The 15,457-nt window shown below is 48.1% G+C and overlaps 2 protein-coding genes and 1 pseudogene across 2 annotated transcripts in view; all 3 read right to left on the bottom strand.

Annotated features, from left to right (window-relative positions):
* Usp50 (ubiquitin specific peptidase 50) overlaps positions 1-11,607 on the bottom strand; it is a 39,552-nt gene extending 27,945 nt beyond the window's left edge. The window contains exons 1-5 of the mRNA XM_004639058.2: positions 11,421-11,607; positions 9,847-10,038; positions 9,516-9,711; positions 7,513-7,719; positions 3,833-3,975 (exon numbers count right to left, since the gene is read on the bottom strand). Of these exons, the coding sequence (XP_004639115.1) occupies positions 3,833-3,975; positions 7,513-7,719; positions 9,516-9,711; positions 9,847-10,038; positions 11,421-11,479 (797 nt within the window). The 5' untranslated portion in view covers positions 11,480-11,607. The remainder of the gene's footprint in view (positions 1-3,832; positions 3,976-7,512; positions 7,720-9,515; positions 9,712-9,846; positions 10,039-11,420) is intronic.
* LOC111818869 lies at positions 35-146 on the bottom strand (annotated as a pseudogene).
* Positions 11,608-11,787: 180 nt separating the features above from the next.
* The window catches only part of Trpm7 (transient receptor potential cation channel subfamily M member 7), a 157,140-nt gene continuing 153,470 nt past the window's right edge, over positions 11,788-15,457 (bottom strand). Inside the window, exons 37-39 of the mRNA XM_023724061.1 lie at positions 14,704-14,755; positions 14,495-14,601; positions 11,788-13,151 (exon numbers count right to left, since the gene is read on the bottom strand). Coding sequence (XP_023579829.1) covers positions 13,021-13,151; positions 14,495-14,601; positions 14,704-14,755 — 290 coding nt within the window. The 3' untranslated portion in view covers positions 11,788-13,020. The remainder of the gene's footprint in view (positions 13,152-14,494; positions 14,602-14,703; positions 14,756-15,457) is intronic.

The raw sequence follows: 15,457 nt of genomic DNA, 5'->3' as shown, positions 1-15,457 counted from the left end.
TTCCACTGAGCCATCTCCCCGTCCCACTAAAATTAATTTTTAAACAATTATTTTTTTAAAATTTTTGATACAATTAAAATAACACCCATCTCCACTTGTGTTGCAAACACAGAAGCCATTCTTCAGGCCACCTGCCCTGAGCACACCCATTGAAATAGGTACTGATGATCTGCATCTGCAGGACCTGCTGTGATTTCAAACTTTCCATTCCTAACTACATGGTTTGAGTTGTTTCAGTAAGGTTGGTGTAGTGGTTGATACACTGTGTCAACTTGGCTGGATGATTCCCTGGCTGCTTCCAGCTGGTGGGGGTCCCACCCTGGGGCACAACTGGTTCTGCCCTATGATACAGCTGCCCACCCTGGGGGTGTGGATTGGTTCCTTCCCAGAGCACAACCAGGGCCCGTCCTGGGGTGTGACTGGTTGCACCCTAGGGCACAATGGGCCCACCCCAGAGTGACTCAGCACAAAGAGACCCTATAAAGGCGCTGAGGAAGGAGTTGATGTCCCACTTCCCTGGAGGAACTTCAGTCTTCACATTCGGCTTGGACGTCATCGCCTGGCTAACAGCGCAGACCCCTCGGCCTCCGGCTTGGATTCTTCGCCTTCCATTGCAGACTTTTCAGCGTCTATCGCAGACTCATTAGCTGAAGGACAGAGACTTGCACAGAGCACTGCAGTGAGCTTCAGACCTTGGGACTCAATTCTTCAGTCTGGGGTGTGCAGGTGCCCTCTGCTCGCTTCATCTGACTCTGCAGCTGACTATCACAAGCCAATCTTGTTATTCCTTATACACTGTATATCTTGTGTTGCTACCTGTTCCTTACAGTATATTTGTTCCTCTAGGTTAAGGGTTTGCCTACTTTATTTCATCTCTCAAAGAACTGGGTCAATTCATTGATTCTTTGTATTGTTTTCCTGGACTTCACTGCACTGCTTCACTTACTGTGCTGCTCCTGCCTCAGCCCCTCAGGCCGGTGGCATTCCAGGCGCACCACGCCCACTTAGCACGCACTCTTCAGTGATACCTGTCCTGCAAGCTAGTGTTAGGACTTCCCTGGATGTTTGAGTCAAACATCAGCTTTTGTTTCTAAGAAGACACTTCACTAATCTAAACACATTCTGTTGTGAGAATCTCTGTATTGACCCAAATGGATGGGAAATGTGCAGATGAAAACAGTAGAAACCTATCTGTCTACATAAGACCTTTCCACGAGTTTTTGTTCTGTTGTGTTCTGAGACAGGGTCTTACTACGTAGCCCAAGCTCGCTTGAATTTGTGGAGCTCCTCCTGTCTCAGCTTCCTGATTGTTGGGATTATCAGGTTATAGGTTTGTGCCACCATATGTAGCTTTTCAGGGGCCTGCCCCTTAGCTCAGTTCTTTAAGTGGCTGCTTCAACAAAGCAGTCAGGCTCAGGTTGCTGCGGTTCGATCCCCACAACTCAAGCCAGCCAAACCTGCCCTGAAGGCATTTGGAGCCTGCCCCCCCCAAAAAAACCCAAACAAACAAACAAACAAAAAAACCCTTCTACCATGTGTAGCTTTTCATAGTTTAAAATCTGTCCAAGCTGGGTGTGGTGGTGCATGCCTGTAATCCCAGCACTTGGGAGGCTGAGGCAGGACTGCTGGGAGCTCAGGAGCAGTCTGGGCTACAAAGTGAGCCCAAGGCCAGCCTGAGCTGCACAGGGAGACCCTGTCTCAAGAAGGCAAAAAACAAAAACAAAACACCTGTCCACAACAAAGCATTCTGATAAACATTTGTTCCCCAAAGATACATAAGTGGACAGCAGGGGTGTTTAACGTGAGCACTCACTGGGGACAGGCAGGGACGTCCCCACAAGGCACTACTTACCTGCTGTTTGACAGCCACCACTCACCACACGGCCCACCAGCACCACTCTGTGCCAGACTCCAGGAAACAAACACAGAACTCAGACATGTTTAGGCAGCTAAAAGCTGGAATCAGCTGGCGTTCATCACCAGTGGAACAGGTAAGGTGCTGCACGTATGCAGCGAAATATTGCTCAGTGATAAAAAGGAGAGAGATTCTGGCTCCTGCTACACACAGATGAACCTAAACATTATACTAAGTGAAATATGCCAGACATAATTATTGAGACTGTCCTACCAATTTGGTTTAAATATCTTTTTTCTTATAGAAGCTTTCTTTTTATTTTTATTTATGTATTTATTTTTGCGTGCGTGTGTGTGTGTGTGTGTGTGTGGCCAGCTCAGCCCACCAGGGGGCGGGGCTGGCTGGCATGTGGTGCTGGGGGATTGAACCGCGGTCCCTGTGCTTTGCTAAGCTTGTTCTAAGTAGGTGCTTTAGACCACTGAGCCATCTCCCCAGCCCGAACCTAAACATTATACTAAGTGAAATATGCCAGACATAATTATTGAGACTGTCCTACCAATTTGGTTTAAATATCTTTTTTCTTATAGAAGCTTTCTTTTTATTTTTATTTATGTATTTATTTTTGCGTGCGTGTGTGTGTGTGTGTGTGTGTGTGGCCAGCTCAGCCCACCAGGGGGCGGGGCTGGCTGGCATGTGGTGCTGGGGGATTGAACCGCCGTCCCTGTGCTTTGCTAAGTTTGTTCTAAGTAGGTGCTTTAGACCACTGAGCCATCTCACCAGCCCCCCAATTTGGTTTAAAACTGTCTCATTGCTATTTGTTTCTCAATAAAATTATGGAAAAAAGATTTTTAAAAAAGAAATACGCCAGACAAAAAGGCTAAATATTGCTAATGTATGTATGTATGTATGTATGTATTTTTGAGACAGGTTCTCACTATAGTTCAAGACTGGCTTTAAGCTCACTATGTAGCCTAGGCTGGCGACCAAACTCATGGTGATCCTGCTGCCTCAGCCCCCCAAATTCTGGGATTACAGACACGCATCACCTTGCCCAGCCGCATGCTGCTGTTTATGTGAAGCAGCTGTAACAGGTGAATTTACAGGAGCAGAGAAGAGGTTACAGGGACCAAAGGGAGGAAGAATGCGGAGGTACTGCTTGAAGGTGACAGAGCTACTATTTGGGGTAAAGTCTTGGAAGTTGTGGTGATTGCTGCCCAACTTTACGAATGTAATCAGCACCGGTGAACTACACGCTTAAAATCAAAACAACAGCAGACTTCATGATATATGTCATGTAAAGCCCAAAGAATTTTTAAAGTTCAAACTCCGGTCACAAGGGACCACCTACTGGTCCTTGACCATAAGGCTTAAGTCACCCTTATCTTGGAACCCAGGTGGAGTCATAAAGCCTCAGGCCTGGCTTAGGTAAACATTTAATCTCCAACCTGGGTTCATCCTTGTGAAATAGGACACCTTACATAGATAAACCCACCAGCTCTCTGAATGCAGCTGAAACTACAGAAGTTAACTATTTAGTTGCCCTGTAGCCTGCCCCTCTTTAGTTTCCTCGAAAGGTCATATATCCTCAAACCCACCAATTATTTTAAGAACCAACCCAAACTAACCAATGCCATTTGCTTCTGTAACCCTGCTTGCTAAAATCCCTCCTCCCTTTGTCTCTGGACTTTAAAAACACAGCCCACGGTCAGCTCAGCGCGCTCTGTTCCTGCGTGTTCAGGCCGCCCTGCGTGCACGTAGACAATAAAGCTTGCCCTTTGTGATTTACATGAGAGATCGACTCTTGGGGCCTTCCTTCGCGGCGACTCGACCCTTACAGTCACAATTTAGAAACTAATAATGCGATACACCAAATACCACTGGGCCGTATGCTTTAAATGGGCCGGTTCTTTGCATGTGAATTGTAATGCCAAAAAGCTATTTGAAAATACCTCCCCATAAACTGTCAAAAATGCATACCTTTTTAAGTGAAAAATAATTATTTTTGGTGCTTTGGAAATGCCGGCCCTCACAGCTGTTTCCTGCTTGGTTTCACAAAAGGAACAATGGATCTGGTTGCTCCAGGTCAGCGTATCTCGCTGGCAAAAGCACTGCAGACAGTCCTGTGGGAGGAAGCACGGGGCTGTCCTGGAACATGGGCAGCAGGGCTGCTGGTATCAGAATTCAGAAGCACATCGCAGTGTGCTCCCCAGAACTTTTCTCAGAGCCAGCAGGTCCAGGAGAAGACCAAGTGGTAGCAAGCTACAGCCCAGACAGCTGTAAAATCTACCAGCAAAGGTACTGGGAATATGGCTTTCTCAGTTACTGAGATGAACGTGAGCATTCACTTCTTTTAACATCCAGCTGCTGGACATTTTTGGCTTATTTCAGAATAATACAGACTTCGCAGTTTCCACTAATGAAGCCAGGTTGCTCCTTGATGGCCTCATCTCCTCACCGACATGACCTAGTGGCAGGAGGGACCACGTCTCTGGCTTTGGGGTGGCTGCCCATAAAACAGCTTCAGAGCAGAAAGCTATAGTGCTTTTTCCTCAAGATGGCCAGGTCCCTGGTTCCCTAGAGGGAAGTGGGCACAGATTCTGTTTTCAATAGATTTGGCTAGCACCTCATTTAGAGAATATATGGGGAACTAAGGCTGCGATTCACTGGTACAGTGTTTGTGCAGCATCAGCAAGGCCCTGTGTCCACATCCCAGCTTGCGGGGGAGAGGAGCTCATAGTAACTTTTCACTAAGGTGCTGCTTTTCAAAACAAATGCTCTTATCACAGGTGGTTGTCCTCCTCCTCCTCCTCCTCCCTGCCCCTCCCCCACTTCTCCATCATAAAGCAAATGATTAAACTGAATTGTTAACGTGAGTGGCTCGAGAGCCCGGAGCACATGTGGAAGGGCGTGTGGAAGGGCGTCCCAGAAGCGTGGCCTTGGGCTCGTATCTGGTCCCCAGCCCTTTATCTTCAGCGCCATCCCTCTGCTGTTGTCCGGCCACCAGGAAACAAGCAGGCTTGCTCCACAACACCCTCCCACTGTGCTGTTTGTGCATTACAGTCAGCTGGTCGTGGCTGGAACCCTTTGAAACCAGGAGCGAAATTATAGTTCTCCATTCAGCTGTGCATGTCAGGTGCTTGGTGTCAGCTGCTGTGACTATACTTGACTGTATGGTGCACAACTGCTTGGAACTAGTACACGGGAGGAATTGGAAAGATTTAGAAATGCAGGGCCACAGAAGCCCTAGAATGCTGTAAGCACAGCCTGATGATTCTGGTAAGAGCTCAGAAGACCAGGATTCTGATAAAAATGCAGACAGTAAAGGCCGAAGGAGGCTCCACTAGGAATAGGACTAGAGACTACACATGTGACACTCTGGCAAAGTTTGTCTTTGTTTTACCCACATCCTGAGACTTTGAAAAAAACTGGTTGATCTGGTGGAGAAAATTTCAAGTGAGCCCAACATCCAACATCCAGTACAGCATGGATACTGGATACTGCTGCTTGCTTTGATCCAGATTTATAATGAAAATTGGAAGCAAAATGCAAAGCAGAAGGATCTGAAAAATTTTGGCCTGAAAGGAACCACACATAAAACTAGAACTAAAGGATACATGGCTGTTGAAAAGATTTATCACCACTATAAAGAAACAAGGTAGGGGCTGGGAAGATGGCTCAGCAGAGTAAGTGCTTGCCTGGCAAGCACAGGGGTTTGAGTTCAATCCCTGGTTCCACCAAAAAAGAAAGAGAAACAAGGTGATTTGAATGAGGGGCAAGAATGATGCCCCCCGAAGGACAGCTCAGAAATCAGCAAGATACACTCATCCATCACCACCACAAAGGTGCAAACCATATACCTTTCATTGACAACAGAGTTCCGGTGGGGGCCCCTCCCCCCACTTCATCCAGGCACGTGCTGCCAAGGCCCGAGGAGGCTTGGCTGCTGCGTGCGCTACTTTAACAGGTACACAGGATGTAAAAGTTGTACAGGAATGGAGGTGTCACCAAGATATTTAAAGGAAAGAGTGCGGAGAGGGAAGTACGTGAAGTGAGAATGAAGCCAGACGCGCACAGATCCCAGAGGCTACAGATAACAGTGTCTACTGGGGATAGTGGAAGGGTTGAGTGCAGCCAACCTAATAAAGGGACCATGTGGGTGTAAGAAGCAAAGCCACAAGGATGGGGACCCCTGAGTCCATGGGAGCTCGTGTGTCGCCACCATGTGTCCAGGATGGACAGAGCTAGGACTCAGTAAGTTCTGTGCTCGGTTTGGTCTTGTGTGGGTTCAATTCTTTTATAGACCTCTAGTCTTCATTTTTATAATGGAAACGTTTATGCTTTTTCATCGTATCTTGAGATTAAGTCATTTGTGTTTCAACTTCCCATGAGGGTCACAGTCAAGAGTTTGCTTTAAGTCCCAGAAGAAACCTTGACTTGGGCTTCTGAGAAATGCAGAATGGTTGAGACTTTGGGAAAGGAATCAGCACATTTCTGGTTATATGCAGAATAGGTGCATCATGTTAAGTGAAGCTGTGACTGTGATTGTCTTCGTTTGCAGACTATGGCTTTAGAAGATGTGTTTGGGTGTCTAGTTGACAGGTTGAAATGTGACAGTTAAGCTTAATCATCCAGGTAACTGGCTTCAGAGCACACTCTGGCTATGTCTAGGTGGTCATGGGTGTGACGGATGTGGGCTCTGACCCTTCCTTTTCTTTCCTTTTTTTTTTTTTGGCGGAACCGGGGATTGAACTCAGACCCTTGCGCTTGCCAGGCAAGTGCTTATTCCACTGAGCCATCTCCCCAGCCCCTGGCCCTTCTTCTAGGCTGTTCTCTGCTCTGCTCCTGCCCACCACCAAGCGAGCAGCTTTCCCCAACATGCCCTTCCACCGTGTTTCTACGTGGTCTGAGCCCCCTGAAACTATAAGCCAAGTTACAGCTTTCCTGCTTTTAGCTGTGGATGTCAGGTGTTTTGTACCAACAAGAAAGCAAACTGTCTTCTTTCACCCTCACAGCTGAGACAAAATACCTCACACCCAAAGTCCAAGGGGGAAAGGGTTATTTAGCTCACAGTTGAGATTTGGTCCATAATTGGCTGGCTCCAAGGCAGAGAGGCCGTAACAGTTCCTAATGGCAGAAGACAGCAAAAACAAGGACAAACCTCTTTCCATCTTTTATAATGTACACAGGCTACCTATCTTAGGGCAGGTGTGGTACTTATACCTTCAATCCCAGCACTGGACCATGAATCAGTCACAAACTCTAGATTCAGTCACCTCTGAAAAGCCCTGCATGAGGCTTAGGGGGGACACATAGATACAAAGCCTAACACTAAACAATATACATTCCTTACTAAATATAGGAAAAAAAGCTCCAAGGAAATACAAGGATGAGGGTAAGCAAAACAAAAATATCCAAAGGTAGGCCCAGCGTAGTGGTATATACCTGTAATCCTAGCTATCTGGGAGGCTGAAGCAGGAAGAGCACAAATTTGATGCCAGCTTGGATAATTTATTGAGACTTTGTCTCAAAAAATCAAAGACAGGCCAGGGACATAGCTAGAGGCATAAGCGCCCTGCCTGGTCAGCACAAAGTTCTGAGTTCAATCCCCAGTACAAAAAAAAAAGAAAGTCAGAACATCTAGGATTCAGGAGTCCTACCTGAAGTGTGCACTCATATTCGGACGGGATAGGCAGGGAGAGAACAGTGAAGACTTCGTTCTTGAAGGTGCAATTCTCACACTTCAAACACATAATGCTGTAGTTGAGCTGTCCTTCAAAGAGCTGGGTGATGATGGATGTCTCACTGGAAGTCACCTTCCTGCAGCATTTTTGGGTAGATCTTTTCTCACATGACCTTCGATGGTACTAAACAAAGGGACAAATTCCCCCAAATTAGCTATAGGTTATCAAAAATGTTTTTGAAAACATTTTTTCCCATCAGATTGATACATGCCCTACAGAAACCACTTAGTTGTAGATTTAGGCAATGCGTAGCATAAGATCTTGGGTTTACATCATGCACGAGTTTTGATGACTATTTTCCTTTTGAGGGGAAGCTGAGCAATGGTGGCCCTAAACTCAGGTAAAATACAAACCCACGGCCACATAAGCTGACAGCCTGTCATCATGCCATACAGGGCCCCAGACCCAGTATTCCTGCTGCTGAAGGTTACCTTTTATCTCCTTTAATGTACAGAAAACACTTTGTTTTGGTTTTCTGAGAAATGGTTTCATTCTCTATGTAACCTAGGCTGGCCTCAAACTCACACTGAATCTTCGGCCTTAGGCTCTCAAGTGCTGGGATTACAAATGTGTGCCTTCACACCGCGCCAGAAAATATTTAAAATAAAACTAGGCAAACAAAAAATATCATGCTGGAAGTGAATCTTGTATTTTGTTTTTAATATAAATGGCCACCTGGTCCCTGGCATGGCTTCGGTTCCACTTTCTCTCAGGTGCATGGGCTGGCTGCCCCCCTGACGCTCGGTCTGCGAGCTATGTTTCAGACGAGGGTCAGCACAGACGCTGAGGGGACAGCAGTTTCATCTTCCACGCTGTGGTCTGAGGGTTGGATCTCTGGGTAAAGAGGCTACTTATCTTTGTAAACACAAAATGTTGGTTTCTCTATTTTTCTGGTAATGGTAAAATAATGGGAGTTAATGAAGTGTTACTTTTGAAACATTAAAAAAAAAGGCAAAAAAAGCAACTTATGTTATGACCTGGTGGCCTGGTGCGAGCCCAGCTTGTCCCGGAGAGGTCCCCAGGGCCCATGCCCTGTGGGAGGCGTCTTGGAGGTCAGGCCAAGTCAGTGCCAGCTGGCTCTGTCACCTCTGTCCCCAGCCCCCCATTTCTGTGTGGCCCCAGAGTGCCACCACTGTTTATTTCAGTCGCCTGCGAGTGAGGACGCTTGGTTTTCACGGAGCACCCACGCACGCCTTAAGCCTGGGCAGCACCAGTCCTCACCCAGCAGGCAAGACGGTCCTGCGGCCAGGCGACTGGGGCACGATGGGGATGTGGCACAAGGCCACAGATAAAGTCCAGGAAGTGTGGTTCTCGGCCCTGGGCCCAAGGCAGGCCTGGCGCGAGGGTGGTTCCTGGGTGCGGGAGACACAGGCCTGGGGCAGGCGTGCTGGGGCGAGGCCCGCATGCGCAGACACCATGGCAACTCAAGCTTTAGTCTCTTCTTATACTTTGGAGACAAGTGTCTTGTGTTCAACTGCAAGGAGAACCAGACTCCTGGTGTCACCTAGCCGGTGACTGCAAATGCCAGACTGGTAGATGCGGCTGTACGTCCAGACACAAGGCAGCTGCGCTCACGCCCCAGGCCTACCCAGCAGCAGACACCCGGCAGGCAACGCGGCGAGGCGAAGATGCACGGGGAGCGCTACTGGAGCGCTTCGGCCCGGAAGGGGGCTCACTGGAGTTATATGTAGGAAAACGGATGCACCTTGAGACCCTCACAGGAAGTGAAAGGAATCAGACACATCATCCTAATACCGCACGGTTTCTCCCAATCGAGGAACCCAAAGTAAAAATAAAACGCAAAATAAGACAGAAACAATTAACAGGGTCACGGGTCTTTTGCAAATGGAAGAGGAGGAGGCATAAAAGAAATTAAGCTGCGCCTTGCGCGCGGGACTTGGACTCGAGGCCTGGCTCACCTTCCTCAACGCCTCGTGCAGCGCGTTGAGCACGTACAGGAGGAACTCCTGCGCGTCCTGCTGCGTCCTCCTCGTGAAGGCGGGGTGCAGGCGGCCCAGCGCGGCCCAGAACTGCTCAGGGGACACGCAGTCGGGGTCGCCCAGCCACAGGTCTGTCAGCAAGTAGGCGAAGGCCGTAGCCACCTCCCTGCAATCCCTGGGCCAACAGGGGCAGGAGCGGGGAGTTTAGGGAGGAGAGGGAGGCTGAGGCTCCAGTCCCGGGCAACGCAGCCCCCAGCGCGGCCCCGCCCCGCCCTCGGCCCCGCCCCCGCCCCTGGACACGCCCCCGTACTTGCGCAGCGCGGTGACGTACTGTCCCGACCGGAAGTACTGCGCCAGTGGCGGCACGCTGGCCAGGCACTGCAGGACCGCATTCATGTAGCACGTGTTGCCCAGGTTGCGCAGTCCAGCCACGCCCGGAGGGTGCTGCGGCCGCACGGAGGCCTCGCGGGGAAGCGGGTCCGAGATGTCCGAGCACTCTGGGCTGCAGACGTACAGGGAGAGAGAGTGCTTTGAGGGCGCGGCCCTCCCTGGCCCAAGAAATGAGCCAGGCCCACCAGGGACGGTGGAGTAGAGCTCTGGGTCTATCGTGGTGCTCCCTCATGCCGGTGGGGCGGTGCGCGGGCTGAGGCAGGAGCATCGCTGCGAGTTTGAGGCCAGTCTGCATTGCATAGTGAGCGGTCTCAACACACCAAAAACTCAGAAACGTGTATTCTTCAGCCCAGAATGCTCAACAACTGCCCATCGCCAAACACTACCTGGATAAAAATTTCTTCCCGAAAGTGAAGCAACAGACTTGCAATATATTGGCTTTGCAAAGTCCAAAAATTGATTGGCCCCAAATACAAACTTTCAGATAAAAGCTAAAGTATTTGGGGGGGATAGTAGTTATCATTAGTAGTAATAATGGAGGACAGTTAATAATGAGAATAGTTATCATGCATTCAACACACATTTTTCTGTTAAAACTTTGCAAGATTGTATGGGACAAGAATTCTTTATAAATCCTCTTTTGTAGCCAGGATGATGTCAGGATTAAGTGGTTATTTGCCCATAATATGGCAAGGGGCAGGTGCAGAGGCGCGTGGAACAAAGGCGTCTACTGCCTATCTACTTACCTACCTGCCTACCTACCTATCACCAAAAACCAGGAGCTACGTGGGTTTGGACATCACAGAATGACTATATAGTGTGGGACATAATATACACGCACATCTGGAGAATGTGCATACCTATATTGAGAACAAGTACATTCATGTATGCACATACAAAACAGTAACATTCTCAGAGAAGGGGAGAAATAGTATAAACCATTAAAATATGGGTCCTAGTTTCTTTTGTTCCTGCTTTCATTTTCTATTGCTAGAGAAAGGGTCTCGATATGTGGGCCAGGCTGGCCTCGAACTCATAGCAAACCTCCCCTCTCGCCTCCTGAATGCCAGGTTACCAGCATGTCACCATGCCTGTCTAGGTTTTAGTGTAAATCCTGTCTCTTCCTGTGTAGTCACACAGAAGGAACTGGGCTGTACTCAGGGGTAGGGTGTGTGCCTGGGTTGTCCCCTCCCCAGCCCGCTGCCTTAAAGCTTTGTGTGGGTCCTACAAGTGCCAGGCAAAGACATTGGCAGAGACACTGGTCAATCCGGGGTCGTTCTCAAACATGGTGGTTCGCCTGATTTAGGACCTCAAGGGGAGCCAGGGAACCGGGCGCAGAGGCCACTGGGCAGTCCTGCATGGGCACGGGCGCAGGCGCTGTCCTTGGGCCTCCCTGCCCCACATGGCTTCCTCTACACTGCCTGGCAGTGACCTGCCCAGTGGTGCCGGCTGTCCCTAGGCGCCCTCCCCTGCGCTGCCGGGCCGGGGGCTCACAGCGTGAAGTAGAGGCCCGCAGTGCGGGCGTTGGCAGGGCGGCCCCGGCGGGGCGTCATGGCGCACGAGGCGGGTCTCAGCTCTGCTGCGGAGGCCTGGTGCAGGGCAGCCTCATCTCCAGCCCAGTGGCTCGTTCCGCGGCAGAGGCGTGCCTCCCGCCCGCTGCGGCAGCTGCAGCCACAGGACTCTCGGAGGCCTGCTCTGACCAAGGCCTGCAGGCGTCACAATCCCCCTCAGGGCTTCCAGCGGGTTGCCAGGAGACGCAGGCCACAGGCAGGCCACTGCAGGCCGGCTCAGCCGACTTCCCCCATCAGTCACTTTCCCCGCCCCGCCCACCTGTTTCCAAAGACTGCACTGACAGACATCTGTAAACAAGAATAAATTTATTTAATCTGTTTTAAAGATTTAATGATATACAAAATGTATATAGTATATCTTTAGTAATACACTTTTTCTCTCCCCATGTCAGTATTAAACACTATTTAAACAGCTTATTCTCTTGCTTTGTCTGTATCTATGAGATACACTACTGAATACAAATAAGCTTTAGCTGCTCCCTTCCAAATGAAAATGGTACCTAGGAAACAGAACAACATGAAAAGAAGCAGATGAAACATTTTCTTGAATATTCAGAAATAGGGGCAATTAAATTACATTTTATTGGTCTAAAGTTGCACTGCGGTCTCCAGACATCAATGATCCAACTCAATTTAGTCCTTAAATAAGTACCACAAACAACATCCACGTTCAGACAGCCCTACACAACCCTAAGTATAAGCAAGCGCTCGTATCCATGGTCTGACTGATATGCGTCCCTACAATCTTTGGGAAAGTAGCAGCTCGCAGTTTGGAGGTCGGCCCACGGGAGAAGGTCCGAGACTCCCAGGAGACGCCTCTCAGCAGGAGTTCAATTTTCCTCTCGCCATGACTTTCTTCTGCTTAACAAGTGATTTGATAAAACAAGGTTTAACAAAATAAAATCTGATACTTTGCACAATTTGAGCTCTTAACAAAAACGGGCCCTGCTTTTCCATTTGGAGCCTAACCCTGATTTGTAAGTCAAGGCCCTAGCAGAGAATGTGCCTCGCACAGGCCCCTGTGGTCACCTAGCTGGAGCCATCGGGAGACACCTCCTCTGCCAGTGCCAATGGCTCCAGCGGTGAGCGACAGCGACCTGAGCACACTCGGAAGACTTCAGACTGCCATGTAACCAAAGGCTGTGTCAGTTCTTCAATTCTCCTGCTGAGTGGCCAGGAACCAGCCGCCAGTAAGACGTGCACAGACATCGAGCTTTGGTTAATGGTATTGCACCATGTAAGAGGGACGCACGCCCTCATCAGATCTGCTTTTAAGGAGCCCTTTGAAAAGTTATAAATACTAATGTTCCATTACTTTCAAAATTTTCAGTTGTCAGCTATATCCTATAGGAAGTTTTTAACTGACAAGTCCGATTATGCCAAAACAGTATTGGCCTTTAAACCATGCTGGGGCCAGCAAATTCAGTATGTGTACACCTTTCTCCATTAACCATTTCCTCTTGAAGGCAGAGTGACACAAAAACGTGTTTGTAAGGTGTAGCAAAACCAATGATTCAGCAATATCACAGCATGAGACGAACAGAATTAGTTGACTCTGATTCTTTGGTAGAATTTCCAGGCTGAAGATTCAAATCTGAAGGCTCATCCTGAGGAAATACCATTTTATCGGGCGTATAGTCATTCCTCTTCAGATCTACATTCACCATCCCAAAACAAAAAGAATTTCTTAGAAAGAAGAATTAAGAACACTTTCTAAACCAATTTCATCTAAACATGCCACATCCATTTTTCATAAGCTGTTACATATGTAGTTAAGGGATATTTATTCATATAAAAAATAAAATCATCACTACAAACTGACCATCAACCAGTAAAGCCATGTACGCACGGAAATGCAGCAGTGAACAAGGACTCCAGCCGGAGAGAACACGCACAAGAAAACAGTCTCCTTCCCAGCAGGGCGACGCTCTGCAGGGGGCAGGCCACGCGCCCTGCATGAAGTGTGAGTCTTGCCAACAAGTCACCAGGGAGGTCACCTGGGAAGACCCTGAGCACACACCCCCAACACTGAGAGCGAACTGCCAGAGCCCCGCCAGAGCGCTGGAGGCCAGTGATGGTGAACCTGAACCCTTGCAAGCTTTAAATGGTAACAAACAGCTGGCTGCGAGGCATGCTGCGGGGTTGCCACCAGTGCTCTACATGCAGGGCAGGATGAAGCAGAGGTGGTATGCTCTCACAAAGGTTGGAAGACAGTGTGGCTTTGTGCAGCACATGAGAAGACTAGCAGAAAATGAGGTCAAGCAGCAGTAATGGCCAGGGACTAAAGCCACAGCTTATGGACCCAGCTGACCAGTGAGTGGGCTGTCTTGGTAAATAATTTTACCAGGATGCGCCCAAGCTCATGTCATTTGCACACTACGGTTATTTATGTACTGTTACAGAGTTAGGTAACTGAGACACAGACTATGTGACACACAAATCAGAAACTATTCATCATGTCAGGCGTCTCGGCACTCAGGAGGCAAAGGCAGAAGGACTGCTGCAAGTTCGAGGCCAGCATGGGCTACAAAGTGAGTTCAAGGTCAGCCTGAACTGCATAGCAAGAACCTGTCTCAAAAAGACCAAAAATAAAAATCTACCTTGCCCTTTACCAAAGTAAAGGGCATCCCCGAGTTCCAGGCCTGCGCTCAGTCACTGCTCCCATTTATGCGGGCTGTCTGTCTGCCCCCCCTCGCCCATGGGAGTCCCTGCCAACACTGCCCTACGCACACCTGCCTGACCTCCACAAGGCCAGGGAGAACACATCAGTCTGCTCACTACCCTACCTCCAAAACCTAGCTCAATTTCTGGCCTTCAGCAGACACACAACATATGAACAAGCTGAATGTTTCACAAGTACTGAGAGGAATCACACATGCTCTCTGAGCTGACACTGTGGAGACCATTAATCAAAGCCCTGTGCATCCAGCCTCCTGAGTGCTGCAATACCCAACACGATCAACACATTCTACATTGCACACATTAAGAAAATTATACCTGGAAGCTTAAGTTTTCGACAGCAAGAATTACAGTGATGCTTGGCTCTGAAGTTTTTTATTGCATCTTCTCCTAGATTTGCTGGGCCAAAAACCATATCACAGGATCTGTAGAAATTGGCCAAAAAAAAAAAAGTAGTTTATGCAAGGAGAAATACAAAAATTAAAATTATGAAAATATACTTTAATAAAATTGTTTAAATTTATTACCTCTTTTCTTCTGCTTTTATCACGGATGGGTCAGTCAAGTTTTCACCGACACCTTTATATGAACATAGAAAAGGATAACTTATATCACATAATTGCTATAGGCATTAACGTCTGCGTAATAGTTCTGAGATTCACAGCATCACGTACCACTGTAACATTCAATCATTCAAGGAACTTTTCCCTCTTGACATGTCCTAATTTGATTAGGACCAAGAGCCAAACGTCCTAGTGGAAACTCCTAAGGGTACCTAACTTATCAACACCACTCTGCTTGTAAAATGTCCTTAATACCACCCTTGATTCACCAAGAAGGACAACTTGATACATGAAGACACAATTCATAAGACATTTTGGGGAAAAAAAAAATTAACATGTGCCGCATTTTCTTTTTTCGGCGGAAGCGGGGATTGAACTCAGGCTCTTACACTTGCCAGGGAAGCGCTTATTCCACTCAGCCATCTCCCCGGTCCCTTGTGCCACATTTTCTTGCCAAAAAAATTCACAAATATTCGAGGCCCAGTCCCTGTGCCTGCCTAAGCAGGCACTTTAGTCTGCTGAACTATCTGGCTGGCCCTAGGATGTTCTTTATATATATCTATTGTTTAATTTTTGTCATAATCTAAGCCAGTCCTGTGGAAAAAAAAAAGGGCTTTATGCAAATAACTGTAATCACAGATGAACACTGGAGTCAGGAGTACCAAAACCTGCACAGCTAAAAATCTCTATGATGCTTTTCTTAAAAAATTAAGATTTT

This window comes from Octodon degus, unplaced genomic scaffold (assembly GCF_000260255.1).
Source record: "Octodon degus isolate 3935 unplaced genomic scaffold, OctDeg1.0 scaffold00105, whole genome shotgun sequence".
Classification (NCBI taxonomy): Eukaryota; Metazoa; Chordata; class Mammalia; order Rodentia; family Octodontidae; genus Octodon; species Octodon degus.
Note: the sequence above shows the minus strand (reverse complement) of the source record. Positions and strands in the feature narration are given on the sequence as shown.